Raw genomic sequence first — 23,559 nt, 5'->3', positions numbered from 1 at the left:
CCAGGTGGCAATAATCCTATGTGGATTACTTTATTTTGACATGATACAAAGTGTTGTTTAAAATTTTAAATGAAGTGTGGCCACATGCCCATATGCATGTCAGCCCAAATGTTTAATTAAATATCATTTATAATGCTGGAGATATTAAAGTAATGTATGGTTTTCATGACCAAATATTATAAGGGGGTTTATAAAAGTTCTATTAAAACTTAAGAAAGTATTCAGTTTTCAAGAATCAATTATGGACAAGAAACCAGAAACTTCCAACAAAGATTACTTATTGGAAAAAGATGGGGGAACTTGGTATTCTGATTTTTCGGGAGTCTTGTGGCTACAAGGGGTAGAATATATTGATGTTGATTGTAATAGAGGGGGGAGAATTTATTTTATGTTTTCTGCATTTTTTTATCGTAATGGAAGGACACAAAATAATCATGTGGTTGTTTTGTCATACTTAGAAATTAGGATGAGTTTATGTCACAGATCATGTGGTTTGTATATTTATTTTTCCTAATTAAGATTAATCATGTGGTTATCTTTTTCGCGCTTCTGAATATCCTCTTCAATTATTGTATCAAGTATGTGTTGTATGTAATCATTTGGTTCACATACTCATGTGTTGCAGAATAAGATGTTTACCATCTCTTATTTCCTCTATAACTTGAAGGAGTGAATAGGTAGTCTTGTGGTTGTTTGTTCGTCTTTCTCTCTATTTAAGTTGGTAAATTTAGCAACCGCATTCATTCCATGTTTATGGATGGATGTCAGTATGCCTTAATGTCTTCTGGTTAAAGACATATCAAGTTCTTTATACATTGCAAATCTTAAGACGGAGTTGTACCTCTCAATTCAAAGGAGATATCAATTAATGATAACGCATCCAACTGTTAGTACGTTTTGTTCTTCTTTCTAGGCATTTGTGTCAGCCGACTGGATGGTCCTGGCAGTGTTTCTGTAGCCGACGGAATGATTGTCGTCAGTGTTTTGTATTTTGTAGCCGACGGGTAAATAGTTTGTAGCGGACATAATGTTCGTGGCCAACAAACTCCTCCGAGAAGGTTCGGCGGATAGTATTTATATCCCATCTGGGATCATTGTAAATCTTCTACTATCATACTCTTATAAAGCATAATGTATGTCTGGCATGTGCGAATATAATTCTACTATTCTGTTCCATTGTTTGTATGCATTCATTTACTTTACCTGTACTATTTACCCGTCGGCTACAAAATACAAAACACCGATGACAATCATTCCATCGGCTACAGAAACACCGCCGGGACCATCCAATCGGCTGACAATTTGGAGTTAATCTATTTATTTATTGTTGAAGAACAAATCTGTTTGCTAACACCTTATAACTGCATTTCCCACTATTACATGCACCTAACTGTGCACACTTGATACTAGGCATTATGTTGTCCTTATGCTCTTTGTGCCCCTTTTGCTTGATACCTGATTACTTTTTAGACTTTGTGTAACCATTACTGTGTTGAGCAGCATTGCATCATTGTTTAGTAGTGTTCTTGATTATTGCATTTCCCACTGCTACATGACTGTCTCATTTCATGCTCTTATGCATGGAATATGCCTTTATATGGAACTTTGAACAAATTAACTAGCCAAAATTTAAATACACTTAGGATTTTACATTCAACACATTATTACATAACCCTGACAAAATTCAATTTTAACATTCCTACTTTAAAATCACAACTTGGCCACTTGATTTCTCTGTCACCTGTCACTCTTTTAAAGCTCTGAACTGGCAAACTTAATGGTAAAAACCATAGATGTGAGTATCGCCGATTAATCGGCGATACGAGATAAAATCGCGATTTTTTGGGGCCGGCGATTTAGTCGCCCCAAAAATTGCGATTTTTTTTTGCAGATTTTTTCCAAAAAATCGCAGATTAATCGCCTAAAAAATCGCCTAAAAATCGCAATTTTTTTGCAAAAAATCGCTCGCGCCCGGCAGTCACATAAAGTGACGAAAAAACACGTTTTTTTCATTATGTTTTTACATTGCTTAGGGTGTTTTGGAGAGGAGAGGATAGAGAAGGAGTTCTTGGCAAGAAATAGGCAGAATCAAGTGCATTTGGAGGCCTTTTGATTCGATTTCTTCGTTACTAGGTAAGTGATTTGAATCTTTGTTTTTTGTTTTTGCAAGAGATTGTATTTTTTTTTCTTGCATGTAAATGGATAAAAATACATTCCTAATTAGTTAGGAATGCATTTGATGAATGTAAGCAAGATTAAATGCATTCATTTGCATTTTTTTCCATTCTAGATCGAATTTATGCTAAAATAAAAAAATTTGAAACCCTAGCAGCTAGTTTGTTTGAATGTTATTTGGATTTCAATTTATTGGTGTTGTTATTGGAATGTTGCTTGAATTCTTTGTTTAACTGTTAATTTTGATCTTGTTATAATTTATTTATAGTTTTTTTTAAAAATTTGTATGTGTAGGCAGCCCGCAGCAGTTTTAAATGGCAGACAAATGGCCATTGACTCCATGCCCCTCAGGCTACATTGGCACCAGGCCAAAGAATGCGAGAGATCAAGCATGGAAATATGCCTATGAAGCACCTGATGAACCAACCAAAGTGATTTGCATTCGATGTGAAAAAGTAATATCCGGGGGCATTTAACGGTTCAAATATCACATCGCAGGGATCTCAAAACATGATACAAATCCTTGTGAGAATACAACAGAAGAAATAAAAAGGTTTGCAAATGCCTTGCTCGCAGCTGGAGAGCAAAAAAAATTGCAAAGAGAGCGGAATAAATTGCATGTCAGGGCAGCCATAGCAGAGACCCAGGGCAGTTTCGTTGATGTTCAGGAGGAGGAGGCAGCCATTGAGAGCATGGCTGGCTCTTATCGTGGGCCGCGTGTCCGCAAACAGGGTGTTTTTTCTTTCACGAGTTCCACTCCCACTCCCACTCCTACACCTCCTAGCACTTCCGCACCATCAGGATCAGCAGGTGCTTCTGGGATAGGGAGCTATTTTGTGACGAGGCACACACCTGGTGCACAACCTTCATTAGAGGCCACTAGATGGAATAAGGAGGTCCATGACCAGTTGGACAATGCACTAGCAGATTTCTGGGTTTTCAACAACCTTCCTATTAGTGTTGTTGACAGTCCCTATTGGGAGGCTTTGGCCACAGGGTTGACAGTTGCAGGAAAGGGGTACAAGTCCCCTTCTCGTTTTGTGTTGGGTGGCAGGTAAGCGAATAATTTTATTACACTCGATTTCCTTTTAATTTTTAACTTTTTACTTAGTTCTAAATTTTAATTAATTTATCTAGAAATTAGAATGTTGATTACTAAAGTCTAAATCAATTTTAAATTACTAAGAATCTAAGACATAACTAAATTTTGTTTTTGTAGGCTTATTGGAAATGCTGTTGAGAGGGCCAAAGCATTTGTTGAGGAACAGAAACAAGAATGGACAAAATTTGGTTGCACCATTCTTTCTGACGGGTGGACGGATGGGAAGAGCAGGACCATAATTAATTTTTTGGCCTGCTGTAATGATAATGTGGTGTTCCTGAAATCAATCGATGCCTCCAACAAGGTAAAAAATGCTCAGACATTAGCATTGATGTTGGAGAATATGGTCTTAGAGATTGGCATTGAAAATGTGGTGCAAATCATCACAGACAATGCTGCTGCATATGTATCAGCAGGTAAACCGTAATTTTATGTTGCATGTGCATTGTGAATTTCACAACAAGAATTTTTAATAGTTTGATATATTTGAAAAGTTGGAAACTAATTAGTATTTGCTTTTACAATTGGCAGGAAAACTCCTACAGCAGAGGCACCCCACTCTCTCTTGGACCCCGTGTGCAGCACATGTCCTTGACCTTCTTTTGGAGGACATGGGCAAACTTGAGTGGGTCACTCCAATTGTGGAGGATGCAAGGCGGGTGACAAAATACATATACAATCACCCATGGGTCCTTAGCCTGATGAGAGAGCACACTGATGGCAAAGAAATTGTCAGGCCTGCCGTCACAAGGTTTGCAACGATTTTTTTGACATTGCAAAGCATTCTCGATAATTTGGCTTCTTTGAAGCAAATGTTTGTTTCCAAAAAATGGCTTGCTTCCACATTTTCAAAGAAGAGTGAAGGAGAGAATGTTGTGCGGATTGTGTTTGATAAATATTTTGAAGATAAGGCTGATGAAATAGTAAAGGTAACTACAAAACTTTAAGTTTTAGTTTGCACTTTACAACTTTATAACATACTAAGTTTGTAACTCAAGTAAATAATAATTTTGTAACTTGTCAACTAATTTCAAATTTATATTGCAGGTGTCTGAGCCTTTAGTCAGAGTTTTGCGTTTGGTTGATGGAGACCAAACGCCAATGGGTGAACTATATGAGGCCATGGACAAGGCCAAAGAATCTGTCAAAAATTACTACAAGGGGGAAAGCATCAAATATGAACCCATTTGGCAGATCATTGATAGAAGGTGGAATAATCAGCTTCACCAACCCATTCATGCAGCAGGATATTTCCTCAACCCACGTTTTAGGTATACTGTAAGCTCATTCTTACTCAAATTTAAGTTAACAAAGACTTGAGTTCATTTTGCTTTCGTAGGGTGTTGGGTGTGTACTAAAATTGGAAGACTTATTTGTTTTTGGTTTTTGGTTTTAGAGCTGATGGTACATATGCAGATCCTGATGGAGAGGTCATCAGAGGCCTAAGTGAGTGCGTCGAAAAGATGGTAACCAGCGAGGAAACAAGAGATAAAATCATCGCTGAGCAGGAGATCTTCACTTCAGCAGGAGGCAAGGTGTTCTCCACTTCTCTCTGCAAGAGAGCAAGGCTTACACAAACCCCAGGTAATACATTTGCAAACTTCTGAATCTCAAATGCTAAATTAATATTTATGTTTCATTTTTTGTTGTCTATTAGTATTTTCTAACTTGTACAATTTTTGTGATGCAGTGGCTTGGTGGACCACTTGGGGTGCAAGCACTCCAAATCTTGCAAAATTTGCTCTCAGAATCCTATCACAGCCTTGTAGCGCATCACATTGTGAGCGCAACTGGAGTTTGTTTGAGGCCATCCACACAAAAAAGAGAAACAGGTTGTCCCAAAAGAGGATGAATGACATGGTCTATGTGCAATATAATCTTAAATTGCGCATGAAAAAGGCGCAACAAGATCCGCCTGGGCCAATCGATTTGGATGAGATAGATCCTTATTATGATTGGACGGCACAAGAGCAGGCTCCCTTATTTACACAGGAGGACATCTCCAATTTGGAGAGGGAGGCCGTGGAGGAGGCTGCGAAGGAGGAAGGGGGTAGAACTGGATATGACATCGATTTGGATGACATCGAGGAGGGCGATGATGAGGATGATGACATTGAGCTTACTGCAGAGGACCTTGACATCTTGCGCGCAGCGAATGTGGAGATACCGACATCTAGTTCTATAGCTACACCATCTCCTGCATTGGCACAGACACAGACACGGGCACAAACCCTGCGGGGTTCTAGTTCTAGAGCTTTACCCTCTCCCGCACTCGCTAGTAAAGTGACTGGGAAGAGGAAGATGTAGTCCTGTATTTGACATTTGTACTTATTTGTAGTCATGTTGATGTGCTTATTTGAACTCTTTACATTTGACACTTTATTTATGAGAATACTTCTCATGTGTTGTGAACTTGTTAGTTGTTAGTAATTTACAACTTGTCACTACTTACTTGTTAGTAATTTACCAATTAATAACTCTTTTTGCATTGATATATATCTAAACATGATTGTTTCTTATGTATTGTTAGTAATTAAGTCATTAGATGCAAAAAAACATTGAATTCTGTAAAAAAATCGCATTTTTTTATTAAAATTTAGTGGTTTTTTAGTTCCCGATTTTTTCCCCGATTTTTTCCCGATTTTTCCCGATTAAACTTTTTCAGGCCTAGGCGATTAATCTCCTCAGGCGATTTTTACATCTATGGTAAAAACTACCTAACCTAATGACTACGAGGAAAAAAATGGGGTCCCCATTTGCAATGGAATGATGGTGTGAAAGGTCACAACACTTCTTTGATGATCCAGTGAATGGTCTCATTTGAAAAGGTTTCCATTGTTGTTTAGTCCGAATAGGTTAGTCCTTCCTTTCCAATAAGTGCAGTTACACAAAGTCAAGTGTTGTTTTTAGTAGGTTGTTTCAATCAGTTGCATCATTCTTGTTGCATTTTTGTTTCTTTGTTGCTCGACTCTCTAGCCCAATGGAATAGATGAAGGCACTTACAGATTTGGATTTTACTCCTTTCATCATTTCAAAGAATTAAAGAAAGAAGTTCCCAAGAAAGAGCCTATTGTTGTCTCTAATTTCAGCTTGGCAAAATCAGAGGACAAACCCTACAATTTTTTGTCCAAAATCATAGCCTATGCCCTCTATGGCAAGCTTATTGAGATGCAATCCACGTATTCTCAAGTGGTTTGATGGTCATGTTGTTTGACATCAAAGGTTTAAGTCCTTGATTTTCATTTTAATAGTTTTTTTTAGTTAGTTTTATAAGATTGCTTGCAATTTTGGCATTTATATCCTCCATTTCAAGCAAGTTTGCATTGTTACTTGCGATTTGGATCTAAAGTGTTTTGCAATTGGACTTTAAGCCCTGACTGCGATCTCTATTGCAGTCAAAACTTTGTCTTTTAGTCTTGACTATAATTTGCATTGCAGTCAGAACTTTTCGTCCTGACTGCAGTTTGTATTGCAATCGAAACTTTTATTCCCAACTTCTATCTGTATTGCAATTGAAACTTTTAGTCCCAACTGCAAAATGACTTCTCCTTGATTATATATGCTTCAAATCAGGACTTTTAGACCTGATGACAACAATGAACTTATGTAATCCCTTTGTGCATTTGCAAATTGATTCCCAAGACCTGAATTGCAACTCATCCATTTTCAATCATTTTTCCCCCTTTTTCTTGTCTTGTTGGAATTTTTCTCCGCTGTCTCACAATTTGTGTCTGGTTCATGTTCCATCATGGAAAATCTCAAAATCCATCATTGCAACTCCATTTCAAATCCTCTGATTCATGCCTCAGAACTTGAAGACTCCAAGAACGGACCATCATGGAGCTACATGAAGACTTATTTGACGAAGGATGATGTAATTAAAGTTGTGTCTTCAAACACTTAGTTTGATTTTGTCATGCATTATGTAATTCAGTCTTGACATATTACATGCAAAGTTGTAAAATGTGATTGTGTGTGATCACATTACAAGGTGAAATAGATTAGGACTATAATGTTGAATAAGTCAATAGTTAGTTAGGATTCACCCACCTTTTTCTCATAGCCTCTTTTCTATAAATATGAGAGGGCTAATTGTAAATAGAGAATCTTTTGGAATGGAACAAAAACTTTGCCAGTTTGGAAAACAATCTAAAACTTTGATTTTAGATGTAAGTCAAATTGCAATGTATAAAAGAGGCAAGTTGCTTTCAAACTTTATGTTGGAACAAGTTGTTGTGTGATGATATTATCTAGAGTTGATTGTGAGTCTTGTGGTGTTTCTTAAAGGTGATTTAAACCTAATCTGGTGGTCCTTGAGCTACTCATTGTGTTTAGAGTTTATGTTATGTTTTCAAACTTGATCTATAGTCTTTGTGTTGCTTATTACTTTTGAAGCTAGTGTCATTTGCTTGAGCTAAGAGTTAGCTTGTAGTCTTTGTGATGCTTTTCCTTTTACATTTGTGCATTTAAGGTGTAATATGTGTTGCAGTCTTTGAGTTGCACGTGTATTCCATCTCTGTTTCTAAATTCACATAAGAAGTCATGGAAAGTCTTTGAGCTTCTGTAAGCTTCTTGTTTACTAACTCTACTAGATTGTACTTGAAATATATTGTAAGAGAGGAACATCTTTCCTAAAAGGAGGATACAATGAAGAAAGAATGTGTATTAGAAAAGAAAGAGAACATGGTGAATATAGCGCCCCATTGATTAGTTTAGTGTACATACGCTTAGATCCTAGTTAGGTGTTAATTGTTTTCAGTAGCAATAAACAGAGGGAGCCTTCCTTTGTAAATAGGAGAGACTATTTCTCACATTTTGTGGTTGAATCTACTATTTTGCAATTGATTAAAATACTATCAATTGCAAAATATTCATCCAACATGCATATGGTTTTATCCACTCCATCAAGAGAAATAGACTTACCTCTAGACAAGAGAAGAAACTCTTCAACTTCAAGATTGGCAAAATCCAAAGTATCAATAAGCTAGAGCTAGCTTATGGTGGAATGTTGATCTCAAAGACACTGCCAAAGTTGATAAGGAGGAGGGACTAGAGGGATTGATTGGTATTTTGTTACATGAGAGAAGCCCTCACACTAGAAATGACTCCAAGGACTAATTTTGATACAATGTTGAGAGATACACATTAGGGGTACCAGTGTAAAGTGAACTTGTAGCCTTTGGGCTTTTTGTTGCAACTTGTATGCTATGTTTTAATATCACATGCACATTGTCGATGACTTCTAAAGGCAGTTTGAATTAAAGATTGAGTTTTCTAATTTGAAAGTCATACAAATGTTATATATTAAGGTTTTTAAATGTGTGTGTGCATGTTTTATTTATCATATGGATATTTAAAATTCTCAATATATTTAAATTTTCCTTATTTTTTACATAGCTGTCCCCCTTGTTGTCCCCGTTCAAGAAGTTTGGGGTAAAATAGGGTTTTATTATATTAAGACTATCATGCCCCTGCCAAGAAGGATATCAATGCCTTAAAAAAAACATTTTGCCTCAAGACTTCACAATTTTCTTAATAGATAATATCTAGGTGAGCAAAGAAAGTTTTTCATGCACCGCAACTGTAGCAATTAACATATATCAAAGGACTATTATTAAGGCAATGATTCCCAATGAAGAAAACAAAACAACAATCTCTTTAGAAAAGACAAAAAACATTCATTATAAATGCTAGCAGCCTCGTCTAGCAAAGACTATTACTTGGGAGTAATGAAGAGAAAGCTACGACTGGTATTCATGAAATGGGAAAGCATATCTATTCACTAAAATGCAACAATGATCAGCAATATATTAAGGTAGTTCTCTATTTTTTCAAACATGCAGTAATTAAACAGCTAGAACAAAAGCAATTACTAAGTTAAGTAAAACTTGATAAAGTTGGTGATTTGTTAACGAAAAATGAAAAGATGTGATTTACATTATATATGTGGCAATAATAAAAGGTGGTGATTTATATTAGAGATATTAATATTTGCAAAGGTGTGATCTGTGTGAATTTAAAAAGGGTGTGGCCAATGTGTTTGGATTATGTTTAAATGAAAGAGTATGTGTTTGTAAAAGTCACTTCCCTTGAGGAAGGCATATCTATTGAGAAGCATTGTGTCTATCAAGGAAAGTCACATTTCTTAAGAGAAATTTGAACATAAAAATGACGTTTGGGAATTATGGTGAAGGGGGTGTGCAAGATAAATAAACAAAACAGATATACACCAGCTAGCTGATGTGAAGGAAATAAGAGTAGAGTCAAAGAAATACATTATGCAATTATAAGAAGTGTATGAAGAATAAAGAAATATAAAAGCAGATCAGACCCTAACACATATATATAAGTAATCAGATCAGTAAATCATTGTTTATTGCAGGCTGTAGCATTATTGTTCAATTAAGGTATGCACAAATATGTATGTGCTATGTAGTGTTTAATAAATGGGTAATAACATATTTTGTGAATAATCTTTCATAAATTGAAATTGGCAATTATGTGGAATGACTAGACTTCCAATCTATTGGTCAATTTGCTGTAACCAACCATGAGGTTATTAGAAGATTATAATGATTCTTTAATGGTCATCTAGTTAGTCTTTAGTTCATGTTTGACTCATGGGAATTAGTTGTGAACCTGGGTAAGACCCGGGTGATGGTCTTCAACTGCCTGAAGACCTCGCATCTCCATTTATATTTTCAGGGCAAGGAGGTTGAGATCACATCCTCCTATTTATTTGGGGGTTAAGTTCTCTGGTCCCCAGTTCAATATGGACCAATCATGCAGCCCCAAATGAATAAGGGTCTCGGTTCCTTTGCTATGCTTGAGAGACAGTGTTTTAGACACCACAACCAAGTTGTCTCTCCTGGACTCCTTGGTCAGGCCTACTATCCTCTATGACTCGTGTGTGGGGGTCCTCTCTCCTTGAGTCTGACTGGGCTTCGATCGAGAGAGTCTAGACCCTCCTTCAGCACCACTCCCCACAATATTAACTTGGCCGAGTTTGGTGCTCATCCTTTTAGACTTGGAACTATCTGTGATTTGGTTTGGTTTCTCCATCGGCTTTGTGGCTTCACGGACTCTACTCAGGGTTATCACAGATATTCTTACCTTGCTTACTGCTCTTCCAAGATGGTTATTGAGTCTGATCCTGCCAACAGGGTCTGTTATTGGTTTACCTAGGTCTCTCCTCCTCTAGGCTCGATTGGGATTGCGATGGATGCCTGCCCCCTTTCAGTTCTCTTTGGATGCCCCATCTCACCTCCTTCTCTCCCAGTAGGAGTTGAATGAGCACATCAGACTTGATATCTACAGGCAGTATATTATTACGAAATGGAGTAACCCTCTGGAGGGGCTCTGCTTGAGGATGGTTTTCTATGCTAAGTACTACATGACAATTCGAGACGGGATTATTGTGCACCCTTGGTACCTCACTCATCATTGGACTCATGCCCTTCATATCTCTCTAGGGTTGTTTAGGGTGAGCTCTCATCGGCTACATATTCAAATTGTTCACCATAGGAATTGTCATCTTTGCTCCCTTGGGGAGGCGAAGTCTGAGACTCATTTTATCTTTCAATGCCCCACTTATTATGAGATCAAAGGGAGGTTCCACTACTTATTCAAAGAGTGCAAGTCCCTCTCCTCCTTCAGCTACACTGATCAGTGGTAACTTGCCTTATATCTCCAGGAGACCTTGTGGCTTCATGATCATACCTTGATGTCTTTGCTTCCATCGAGGCAGATCTCTGACTAGCTCATCACCGCTTTCTTCATGCCTAGGTCTCCTGCCCAGGGGAAGAAGCAACCTCCCCACCATGCTTCTTCTTACCACACCAAATCTATGAGGCCTCACAGGGGACGCACTTAGCACCTTTGACCTTCTTCCCGTGGCCCCTCCAGACGTTCTGCGACACAGCCTCACCCATGACCCTATCCCTTGGTTTTGGCCTACTTCTCGTCTATGAGGAGTACTTAGTCCTTTCTAGTTTTGTTCTTATGTTTTCTTCTTTTCTCCTTTCGTAGTCACCATTTGGTGCTCCTACTACATGTTGTTGCCTTGTTGTAGTTCTCCAGTCCCTTAAACCCTTATGGTCTCCTATTGGACATTGATAAATTTATCTTATCTTTTAAAAACATTGTCTTTGTAAATCTCTATAAGGAGATTTCATCTTCTTTGTTTAATACAACATCAATTTACAATAACATGGTATAAAAGTAGGTTGATGAGATTTCATTATATTTGGTGAATTATTTGAGGAAAATTTAAGTCTCTTTAATCTGGAATTATTTCTAGAAATTTGTTTTTCATTTTTTTGGAGGTATTTTTTTAAAAAATTGTGGTTTGTCTTCAAAGACTTCTGTTGAGAATCACGAGCCTGGTCGAGGGTTTTGATTGCGCGATTTCCTAGTTTGAACAAAAGTCTAATTTTTGAAGGTTGCATGTGAGTTTCATGTTGCTTACATGTTCATTTTGTGAGTTGCATGTTCTTGCACATGTTTTCCCACAAGAAGTCTCGTGTTTTGCCACATGAAGGTTTCTCTTGTGGGTATTCATAATTTTTTCCTCTAAAATTATCTGTTGGGTTTTAATAAAAAAAATCTCAAAAATTATCTGTTGGGTTTTATTAATTCTATCCCCAAAAATTATTTGTTTTTTGTTGTTTTCTCCACAAAAATGGAGTTTTGTATTCTCTAATCCGTATGGTTTTGAACAAATTTTCACCTCAAAAATCATGTTTGGTTTATCCAATTTTTCTACTAAAAATTGTACCTTTTTGTAGTTTATTTTGAGTCATAGTGTTCATCTACAAAAGTTCTCGATGAATCTTGCAGTCTGTTTTGGGGCATAGTACTCATCAGCAAAAATCGTATGGTGATTTTCCTCAAAAATGCGGTTTCAATTTATCTTGATGTCTCTTCTTACACGGAGTAATACCTATGCTATCCAACATCAGGTTGTGTTAATGTTTAGCCCAAAAATATAGGTAAACAGCAATATGAGAAGTAGAAAAAACTGGCACAAAAGGAGACAGCGACTTATCCTAGGAAAACCCTTCCACTTGAAAGAAAAAACCCAACCATACTAGAAAAATATTATTTTATTGATAGAATGTTTGAGTACAATGCTTTCCACTAAATACAATATATATCGACAAAAACCGTATGGTGATTTTCCTCAAAAATGTGGTTTCAATTTTATCTTGATGTATCTGCTTACATGGAGTAAAACCTATGTTATCCAACATCAAGTTGTGTTAATGTTTAGCCCAGAAATATAGATAAACAGCAATATGAAAAGTAGAAAAAACTGGCACAAAAAGACATAGCGACTTATCTTGGGAAAACCCTTCCATGTGAAAGAAAAAACCCAACCACACTAGAAAAATATTATTTTATTGATAGAATGTTTGAGGACAATGCTTTCCACTAAATACAATATATATCGAGAATTGAGAGACTCTTCATCTTACAACTGAAAGTCTCTTCAATTTCTTAAACAGGTCTTTGCATTTTTCCAAATGCATGCCTCTTCGCATGACACATAACATGTCACAATCTTCAACACTCCCTCTTAGCAAGAGAGATCTTTAATATAGCAGGCACAAACAACTGCAACCAAAGATGTCAATGATAAAATTCTCACTATATAAAACATGTTATCTCAGCATGACCTAAATCTTTAATATAATAGGCACACACAACTGCAACCAAAGATGTCAATGATAAAATTCTCACTGCATAAAACATGTAATCTCAGCATAACCTAATTTACCGTAGTTAGTTCATAAGCACATAAAATTAAGATCATGGAATCATACACATGACTTTCACCATGCCTACTCGCAAAGGGTAGAACAAGGGCTTTCACCTCAAACTTCTCCTAGAGAAGAATGCATTTCCACCATGCCTACTCGTAGAGGGTGGTCCACCATACCTACTCGCAGAGGGTGGTCCACCATACCTACTCGCAGAGGGTGGAGCGCGGGCTTTCACTTGTAATGTCCCCATTTTTAGCAGGTTCCCACATTTGGCTAGGTCCATTCATCATCATGACCCTCGTGAGTTGACAGTGAGATTTGAGGGTCTTGGTCATGTACTTTCTATTTTTAGTAAGCCTATTTTGAGTAGTCATATTTGACAATGTAGTTGGTGGCACTAGCAGTTGGTCATCGTCTACATTGGATGGAGTATTTAATTAATGGGTTCATATTTATTAATTAATTAATGAGGCTTCATTATTATGAAGGCACTTAATGTTATTTAGTGTTATAAAATGAAATTGTGAAGATGAAGATTCTTTAGTGAAAAATGTGAAGAAGAAGCTAAGTGCCAATTTATGTTATAAATATGAGCCCATTTGTGAGAGGAAGGCACCCAATTGTCTATTTGCTTCTTATTGTTTCTTGTGAGAATTTGGGGTTAGGTGAAATCAATTCCATTACTACAATATAATGGTTTTGATCTTTGGTGCTTCCTCATTCTGTATTAACTATGGTTGAGGAGTGATTGTTTAGTGAAGAATCTGGTGGCTATAGAATCTTCATCTTACTAATTGTTATTTTCTATGATATTTGGTGAGGGTTTTCTGAAAGTTGATGTTTTTTGAATTGTGCTGCAATTTGCTTCTAAGGTAAAGCAAATTGAGATTACTTCTCCTCTATGTATACTATAATTGAGAAGTCACTTTGTGTTGGGACTGCATTCATGTGGAACTACGATTCATGTTCGGGGTTCGAACTGGATACTAGTGGTTGTCGTTCATATAAATTGGGCAGCATTTGATGTGTGTTGAAGTCTGCAATTAAGATTACTACCCTACAAGCAAACTCCAAGGGTTGTAGATATGTTTTTAGTGGCTGCGTTGAGGAGTTAGGGGTCCACGCTACTAAGTCTGGGTATGCGGCTCAATTAGAAGAAACAGTGATTTACTAAGACTGCTTATGTGAATGCTCAAAGGAGTTACCAAGGGCCTACGTTGTGTTTGAGGAATCCACGTGGAGACATAAGAGAGCAATGAATTATTCCTTGCATCATTTGGACTACATACTATGCATAATGTCGAGTTATCATTGTTAATCAATTGAATTCGTGCAATTCCAATTTTCAATTGTTGTTAATTTGTGCAAATAATAGAGATTGAATAATGGAAACTTGATTATCTCTTGTAATTCGTTTCTTGGCATTGCATTTTCGGTTATCTATATAAATACAAAAACACTAGAAAAGCAAAAAACAAAAAAACAAAACCACCTTGCATTTCTTCAGCTTAACTAGATAGAGCCAGATAGGTTCTTTAGAGTGGTATCAAAGCAGTTTCCCACCAGCCTGTAGGAATTGCGCTCAGAATTATTGTGATCAGTGCATTATTCATCGATTATCAATGTTTTTATTCGGTGATTTATTATTCAGCACGATGGCTCAATGGTTTATTCCGGGTAGACATTATACCCACAGAGGTCCTACTTCTCCTAGGGATAGAGAACCAAATATTCAGTTTCGTACTATGGGCGACAGCAGTGTTGGTAGTTCAAGTGGTTCAGTTGATACACGATACAGAGATGCTAACACTAGTTCCAAGGTGGATAGAGAAGCTCAGGAGACATTGTAGGATCTGGTGCATGGTCAGCACCATGTTGCCGAGGTGTTACAGTAGCTTTCTTACACGTTGTAGCGGATCGCACTCCCTAGAGATTGGAGTAGGGAGCGAGGTGCTCGATATGCTTCTATCAGTTCTCATAGGTCCCGAGTTGATGATAGTTTAAGAGATGGCAACAGGGTTAGAGCAAAGGACTGGGACTTGATAGTTGGCAAAGTTGACAAGATAGTTCATCCTGGCACATATGATAGGCCACAGAGGCTCACATTCCTGCTACCTGAGGCAAATTTGGTCAGTATTGAGACTGAGGTCGCACCCATTGCACATGATGTATTAGCACACTTTGTGGAGTGGGATGCTCTACCGCAAGCAATCAAGCAACACTTTAACTTTGATAGATTCTTAACGCAGAAGCAAGATCATTCTAAAGGTAGGCCTGCATCTGAGAGATAGAGGCCTTGACAAACTGATTTACATAAGGTGGCCAGTAAGATGACATTGGAGCACTTCGACGGCAATGGTAAAGTGATAGCTCGAGCTTGGGTTCATAGGCTCGACACATATTTGGCATTGTGTTCGATGACTAAGGGGGATGCTATCAATTTTGGTGTGTTGCATCTTGACAAAGTTGCCCATGACCGGTGGTACCATGGGTTGGTCTCTTTATGACATGATCAGATTTCTTCCTATCAGAAGTTTGTGGACCGCTTGATAAAGAGATTCAATAGGAAGGATCCAGAGGTGTATTTTAGAGAGTTGGCTCAGCTGAGACCGATTGGTGGCTTAGAGGCTTACATCAAGGAGTTCCACGGGTTCTCATTGATGGTTTATGACATATCTAAGTGGAGGCGTGTGATGTTATTTATGGAGGGATTGGTCAAGCCACTTCATGGGTGGGTTTAAGACACTAGACCCATCTACTCTTTGAGAGGCTATGCAGAAAGTGAGAGATTTTGAGACATCTTCTCGAGGCAAGTTCTCGTTGAGTCTTTTGCCCCTCCGCCTATTGATGAGGAGCACCCACCAGTTAGTAAGGACCATGTTGTCGATAAATTCTATATTGTAGCCAACGAGTAGAATTGTATCTGAAAGGGGGCGTGACGGTTGAGTCACCCCTTCGAGAAAGTATATTTACACCGTTCGGAAGGGACTTTGGATCATCATTGTAATAAGCATAATCATATTGTAAGCATTGAAGTGCATGTTGCATATATGAATAAAGTATATGTTTTGTGGTGTATCTTGCTATACTACATGCAATAAGTATCCTTTTACCCTGTACGGTAAACATTTAGCGCCATTGCCAGTCGAACTTGGAACGAAGGAAGTGTTATGAAGATTAATGCCGAATTTGCTTAACAAGGATAGGAATAAGATAAAAGATAAGGATGAAATACATACAGCACAAGAAGTTTAAATTTTAGCACAATAAGCGAAGCGTAGACAAAAGCTTCAGTAGATTACCAACGGACACCAAGGGGGTGAAGGAGCACAGACGAAGGGAGTGCATTCACCTAGCAGACTAAGGAGTGTCGAGGAATTGCTAGAAGAGACTCAATAATGATTGAATTTGGTGGAAGAGACAAGGGAGGAGTTCCTTAACTTGTATACGCCGAGGGTAGAGAATCGGAACGGAAAGGAAGCAACTCGCACGGCTCAAAGTGCCGAAGGAGCATGAGTGTGGAGTGAACTCTTCATTCCCGATACACCCGACGAAAGAATATAGGCAAAGAATAGAACTTTGCTTGAGGAAGATCTTTTCTCACCAAGTAACGCAGTTGTTGGAAGTAGGGCAGTTGTCAAAAGCAACATGGTGGTGTAGAATAGCACGAGTACTTAGAACAACGCGGGTGCTCAGAACAGCACGGGTACACAATAGGTACCACAAAATCAAAAGAAAGTAGAAATGGCAAGACCAAAGGAGAAATTGCCGAAGTTTAATGGTGACGGGATGACAGATCCGATCAGACACTGCAAGACATGTGAAACAATATGGACAACAAATGGTGTAACGAACGAGGATGATTGAGTCCGGCAATTTCTAGCGACCCTACGAGGTGTAGCAATTGATTGGTTTGCGAATGCCAATCCTCAGCAATTAACTACATGGGCCAACGTTAGGAAAGAGTTCATAACAGAATTCTCACTGCTAAGGGACGATAATGAAATTGTAGCAGAAATATATAGTACAAAGTAGGGAAAGAATGAAACAATCCATGTATATGCAAGAAGGCTGAAAGAGTTGGTGGGGAAGATGGAGAGCCCACCGGCTGACGAATTAAAGAAACGATGGTTTGTTGAAGGGCTACAGTTGGCTCTGAAGAAGAAAATGAAGATTGTACCTCCAACATCGAACGCAGATGCGTATAATTGGGCGATGGATCTAGAGAGTGAACAAAAAACAAACAAGAAGAAGAAGCACAAATTGTTGGACTCAGACGATTCATCATCCGAAAGTAGTAGCAGCAACAAAGAATCAAGCAAGAAAGTTCGAGCGTTGCAGAAAGATATGCTACGGATGATGAAGGAATTTAAAAATCTGAAAAAGAATGCTGACTCAGTGAAGGGGGGATTATGGTGTACGGACTGTAAGGAGGAGGGCCACACAAAGGGCTTCTACCCGAAAAAACAATTTTTCAATATCTGCCAAATTATAGGACATTCCATAAAGGAATACTTGTTCAATATGAAGTCAAAGGGACATTAGTAGGTGCTACTGATGCAGGAAGTATCTGTCGAAGCAAGAACGAGCACATACAATAACGACGCAACCTCAAGAGGATATCCCAACAATAACCGGCGCGGAAGGGGTGATAATAATAATAACAATAATAACCGGAGTCGGATACAGTATGACTTAAGTGGACGGCCGATGATACAATGTCGTGCGTGCAACCTCTGAGGGCACTTCGCCAGAGATTGTACCAAGAAGGAGACGCCACAGTTGTTATGCAGATGGTGTGGTCCGGGGGACCACGAAGATTCGAAATGCCCGAAGTAGGGGGTGAATTTGTTAAGCATCGAAACATGTGATGAGGAAGCACTAGCCATTACACGTGAGCAAGCTAAGAAGGCAAAGTACCCTGATGCAGAGGAAGAAAAGAAGATGTTGTAGCAAGCATGAACGGAGTTGGAAAAAAAGATGGAAATGGGAAAGTTACAAGTAAAAGACACTGTTCACACCTCAAAGAGGAACCTGGCTGAACAAAACATGATAAGGCAGGTAATGCAAATAGAAATCCCTATAAAATTAAATGACCTTACAATGCCTCAGTTACGAACGGTGATATGAATATGACACCACTTCCGAAAGCAATGGAGGAAATAGGAAAGGACAGTAGTGGAACGACTGCAGCAAACCCAATGCTACTAGCACTTACGAAGGGAAGGCATCCGACAGTAGTCGAGATGGGTATCCTGGGAACTATACTTACAGACACAATTGTGGACGACGGGTTAGGCGTAAACATGTTACCAGAGGATATATGGAAAAAGTTGGGATAACCTACGTTGGGGCCACCTACATTTCAGTTACTCATGGTGGATCAACATGGAATCAAGCTGTTGGGAACCCTGATGGCACAACCAGTAACTATTGGAATGCAACCATTTCTATTAGATTTTGTGGTCATTCCACTAAAAAGAAAAGGGTATGATGCTATCCTTGGACGGGGTTGGTTGGTGCAAGCAAAAGTGAAACATGACTCGAAACGAAATACCCTATCCATGGAATGCGAAGGCTGAAGATTTATAATTGACTTGGACACACAGATGGTAGGTGAGGAGGCAGCGTCGTTAGATTCCGAAGGTGAAGGTGAAGGTGACGATGAAGGAAAGAAGAGAATGGAACTAGACGAAGGAGTGTTGAGATTAGGAGGGTCGAATGATGACGACCTAGACTTGATGAATGGCCTACTCCACTAGCAAATGGAGGATTACGAGCTTTTCCTAAGCTGTAACATGTTAGGTGTCGAGGAGGGAAAAGAAGGGAACAAGTTTCCAAAGGAGTATAGCAGAGCAAAGGAGGGAGAAGCACATGTAGATGAAACGTCAGTGCATACATTTAGTAATGACAAACCTATAAAGTATGAAGAGCCTACTATCAAAACAATGAACTTAGGAGATGAAGCCAATCCGAAAAATATTCTTGTAGAAGATGATTGGAATCCAATTTTGAAGGCAACAGCGTTCATAATATTTATGGAGTACAAGACGTCTTTGCTTGAACATATAAAGATTTAAAAGGAGTGCCACCAGAATTATGTGTCCACCGGATACCATTGATAGAAGGTGCAGTACCAATACAGAAGCGGTCGTACCAAATGAACAAAAATTATGCCACACAGGTCACGGATGAGATTGATCGGATGCTAGAAGCAGGAATGATTTTTAGTGTAGACGAGTGAGTGGGTATCACCGACTGATATCTCTGAAAAAAGACAACACGCAGATAAGAATATGCGTGGACTTTTGATGCCTAAATGTCATGACAATCAAAGATCCATTTCCAATACCATTCACTGATAGCATTCTGGAAGAAGTTACGGGGCATGAGATTTATTCATTCATGGATGGGTTCTTGAGATACAACTAGATATCCATCGCCAAAGAAGACAAATTAAAAACAACATTCATTGTGGAAGATGGGGTATACGCCTACAACAGGATGTCGTTCGGACTGTATAATGCTCCAGCAACGTTCTAGAGAATTATCCTACACATATTTGATAAAATGTCTGTCGAAAATTTTAAAGCATTTCTGGATGATTGATCAATCTTTAGCGTAGAGGATAAACATATAACAGCACTTGGAGAATGTATGGAGAGATGCAGACGGGCGAAACTGGCACTAAATCTAAAGAAGTGCAGGTTCATGGTACCACAGGGAAAGCTATTAGGATATATCATCTACAAAGCAAGGCTGAAGACGGATCCAGACAAAGTTCGTATAATTTTGTATATGCCATCGTCCACGGATGTATCAGAAGTAAAATAATTTCTCGAACACATAGGATACTACCAGAGGTTTATCAAAAACTTTGCGAAGATTTCCTACCTGTTGGACAAACTCACTTGCAAGGGCAAACCTTATAAATGGGAAGCAGAGCAGAATGAAGCTTTCGATGGATTAAAAACGAGGTTGGCCACAGCACCAATTCTAGCCTATCCAAACTGGGATAAGGAATTTCATGTTAATGTGGATGCATCAAATTATGCGGTTGGAGCAACACTAGCGCAGACAGGTGACCACGGATTGGACCATTCGGTGTATTTTGCAAGTAGATTATTATCTAAGGCAAAGAAAAATTACAGTACGACAGAGCGAGAGGCGCTAGGGATGGTGTACGCAGTACAAAAATTCAGACATTATTTGTTGGTGATGCCATTTGTATTCTATGTAGATCATCAGGCACTGCTATATATTGTAAATAAGCCAATTATTCAGGGAAGGATAAGTCGATGGTTATTATTATTGCAGTTCACATTCAAGATTGTGGTGCGGCCAAGGAAAAGTCATGTAAGTGCGGATCACTTGTCAAGGATAAAATATGGAGAGCCACCGGAGGGAGTCAATGATGATTATCCTAACGCGCAGCTATTCCATGTTGTAGTACTACCATCCTAGTACGCACGTATTGGAGAGCATCTATCGACGAGACAGTTTCCTAGCGAGATGCCGCCGAATGAGAGAAGGAAATTGGTGCTAAAGAGCCAAACATTTCAGTTGACCAACAGGTTACTGTACAGAATGGGACCCAATCAAATTCTAAAGCGATGCATTCTGGAGGAGGAAATTTCAAAGGTGTTGAAGAAAGCGCATGAGGAACCAGCAAGAGGACACATTGATGCAGGAGCATCTTGGGTTTGCTTGGTGACTACTTTGGAGTTCATGGGAGGAGGCTCAGTAGTCGCTTTGGAGGGTGTTTGGACTAGTACTCGGTCGAAGGAGGATTGGTGCTCGACATGCTCTAGGAGCTCGGTATGGTCTATGGGACTCGGCATGGTCTATGGAGCTCGGCATGGTCTTGGTTGCTAGGCATGGTCTTGGTTACTCGGCATGGTCTAGGAGGAGCTCGGCCTTGCTTGGGAATTTGGTGCATATTGCAAGCCGTCTAACTAATTTTCTACAGTGAGTTAGAGGATGAAAATTTCAGGGATTAAAGAGGGCCTAGATTTCTAACTACGATTCGAAGCGCGAGTTCTAATTCATCCGGAGCTAGGAGATATCACAATTTTACTAAGACATCGATTTTGGGAATTTAATTGTTGTAGGAGGCTGACTTTGGCATTTAATTTATGTATTTGTATTTAATTTGTTGTCTTGGCCGACTTGTGGCTTAGTTTGGTATAAATAGAGGGTTGTGGGGAAGTCTTTAGTGATTATTCATTCACTCATAAGAAAAGTGAGGGTGTGGAAGTAGTTGGAGAGCGAGTTCTCCTGAGTCTGTGGATAGAGCGCCAAATGTGAGGCAGTTTACAGCAGGATTATGATTATTCCATCGTGGAAAAGAGGAGTTTGGGAGAGCGAATTTTGAAAAGGGCTAGTAGTTGCAACTTGAAAAACAAGGAGATTGCTTGGTGGGCTTGCGAGCACAAGTTCAAATCTTCCTTGGAGGTTTCTACCAGAGTGTGAATTTGGACTAGCTAGGGTTTGGGTTTGGATCTTGAGGGATCTTGCAAAACTATTACTTGCTTTGTATTTGGCCGTAACCAAGAAGGCCTTACAGCCCGGCACATTGCATGTAATCAGTTATATTTTATGAATATATTATTGTGATTTGGTATCAGATCTTGCGTAATTGCTTCTTGTTATTGTGTTTCCACTGCATGGTTGTATAGCTGGGAGCTAGGACATCTCCTTTGGGGATACTCCTGCCTTGCACTACATCACACATGGGGTTAGAGACAACTGCGCGGAAGATACTTCTGGCAAGGTTATGGTGGCCAACCGTGCACAACGATGCCAAAGAGTGGGTTGTTGCATGTGACACATGTCAGAGAGCTAGAAAATCACTGAAGAGGGATTTCATGCCTCTGAATCCTTCGCACACAGGAGCTTTTTGAAAGATGAGGATTGGACTTTGTCAAACCCCTTAAAGTGAGCAAAACTAAAAGGTGCAGGTATATCATGGTGGTGACGGAATCCTTGACCAAGTGGGTGGAGGCACACGCACTACCGGACAACTTTGCGGTGAGCACAACAAGATTTATTTATGAGCAAATCATCACCAGGTACAAGATTCCAATGCAATTGACAAGCGACCAAGGAAGACACTTTGTCAATCATGTCATCCGACTGCTCACTACCAAGTTCGAGATTTATCATTCACTGTCAAGCCCGTACTACCCAAGAGCTAACGAACAAGCAGAAGCCACGAATAAGATCCTGGTCGGGGTTATTTATAAATCCTATGTAGTTGAAGGAGAAGATTGGGAAGAAAAGCTACTATCAGCATTATGAGCGTACCGCACTTCATATAAAGTAACAATGGGACACTCTGTTTCAGTTGATGTATGGGTAGGAGGCCGTGGTACCGACAGAATTCATGGTACTAAGTTTAAGGATTGCGATTGAGAACAAACTGGGCAACATGGAAAGCCTGAGGGAGAGATTAAATAACTTGAATAAATTGGACGAACGATGACTACAGGCACAATGAGCCACGGAGGTTACTCAGAACAGGCATAAGGCATGGCATGATAAGCATTTAAAATTGAATAAATTTCAACCGGGCCAGTTAGTTTTGAAGTATAATGGGTGCAATGAGATCAGACAAAGAAAGTTCAAAGTAAAGTGGGTCGGACCGTACAAAATCTGTGAAGTCAGCGATAATGGAGCAATCAAATTATGGACGCTCGACGGTAAGGAGGTAGCAGATGCAGTAAACGGGTCAAAGTTGAAAATCTACCATGAAAGAAATAACGTGTCTCCGCATCTGAACAATGGGAAAAAATATAAAAATAATAGATAAATAATGTATATGTGTAAGATAAGTGAATATAGATAATATATAAAGTTGAGCATATTTTCTAAGTACAGGCCTAGAATTGCTAAAGTAATGAGTATAAAGAACAAGAATATTAAATTAAAACAAAATGAGTACCGTACGGCCTTACAGTAGCATAAAGAGGAGAGATTTGGAACCATACGGCTATTAGTGGAAGGAATAGTCTACCGTACGACTCGTGAAAGTTCAAAGAGGGAACCATCTACAAAAGCAACCATTGTACGATCTTTGGAGTATCAAAAAGTGACCGTACAAACATGACTAAAAGAACAAAACCACCATTCGGACAAGTGTACAAGGAATTTTGACGGTACAGGCACATGTGAAGGAGAGGCTTGACCATTATGACTATACGGTAGAAGGGAGTACAATTATCATAAAAAAGAGTCATAAGGAACACCGTACAGCAATCATAAATAGGAAAGTAGATACATGGGAACTCAACAACTGGTGCAGTAAACATAAGCAGAGACCGTACGGCAAGTAGGAAGGCAGAAACCGTAAAAGGAGGATCAGAACACGTACGGCCCTCTCTCCCAGTTGAGCAAGGACGCCATATGGCCAAGCAAATGGCCACAAGAGATCACAAGTCATCCATCGTATGGCCAAACAGAGAAGCAGATAACCAGCTAGTAAATTGGGTCGTACAAACGTACGAACTCAAGGTGGAA

General features: G+C 39.0%; 2 protein-coding genes across 2 annotated transcripts in view; one reads left to right on the top strand and one right to left on the bottom strand.

Annotated features, from left to right (window-relative positions):
• LOC149570011 (uncharacterized) overlaps positions 1-23,559 on the bottom strand; it is a 222,596-nt gene that overhangs the window by 184,464 nt on the left and 14,573 nt on the right. The window lies entirely within an intron of this gene.
• On the top strand, positions 2,659-5,691 carry LOC149570012 (uncharacterized). Its single transcript, XM_089822672.1, has 6 exons — positions 2,659-3,229; positions 3,395-3,693; positions 3,809-4,206; positions 4,325-4,548; positions 4,674-4,861; positions 4,968-5,691. Exons 1-6 carry the CDS (start codon positions 2,868-2,870, stop codon positions 5,582-5,584), a joined length of 2,088 nt encoding a protein of 695 aa, XP_089678798.1. The 5' UTR covers positions 2,659-2,867; the 3' UTR covers positions 5,585-5,691.

The sequence above is a fragment of the Cupressus sempervirens genome, chromosome 3 (genome assembly GCF_028749045.1).
Source record: "Cupressus sempervirens isolate cs-2001-9-10 chromosome 3, ASM2874904v1, whole genome shotgun sequence".
NCBI classification, from domain to species: domain Eukaryota; kingdom Viridiplantae; phylum Streptophyta; class Pinopsida; order Cupressales; family Cupressaceae; genus Cupressus; species Cupressus sempervirens.
The sequence above is the reverse complement of the archived record's forward strand: the minus strand, read 5'-3'. Positions and strand labels throughout refer to the sequence as shown.

Excerpts from the sequence above, each read along its gene's own strand:
- LOC149570012 (XM_089822672.1), top strand. The coding sequence starts at position 2,868 with ATGGCTGGCTCTTATCGTGGGCCGCGTGTCCGCAAACAGGGTGTTTTT. Across the intron at positions 3,230-3,394 it reads CGTTTTGTGTTGGGTGGCAG|GCTTATTGGAAATGCTGTTG; the intron begins GTAAGCGAATAA and ends TTGTTTTTGTAG. Across the intron at positions 4,862-4,967 it reads AAGGCTTACACAAACCCCAG|TGGCTTGGTGGACCACTTGG; the intron begins GTAATACATTTG and ends TTTGTGATGCAG.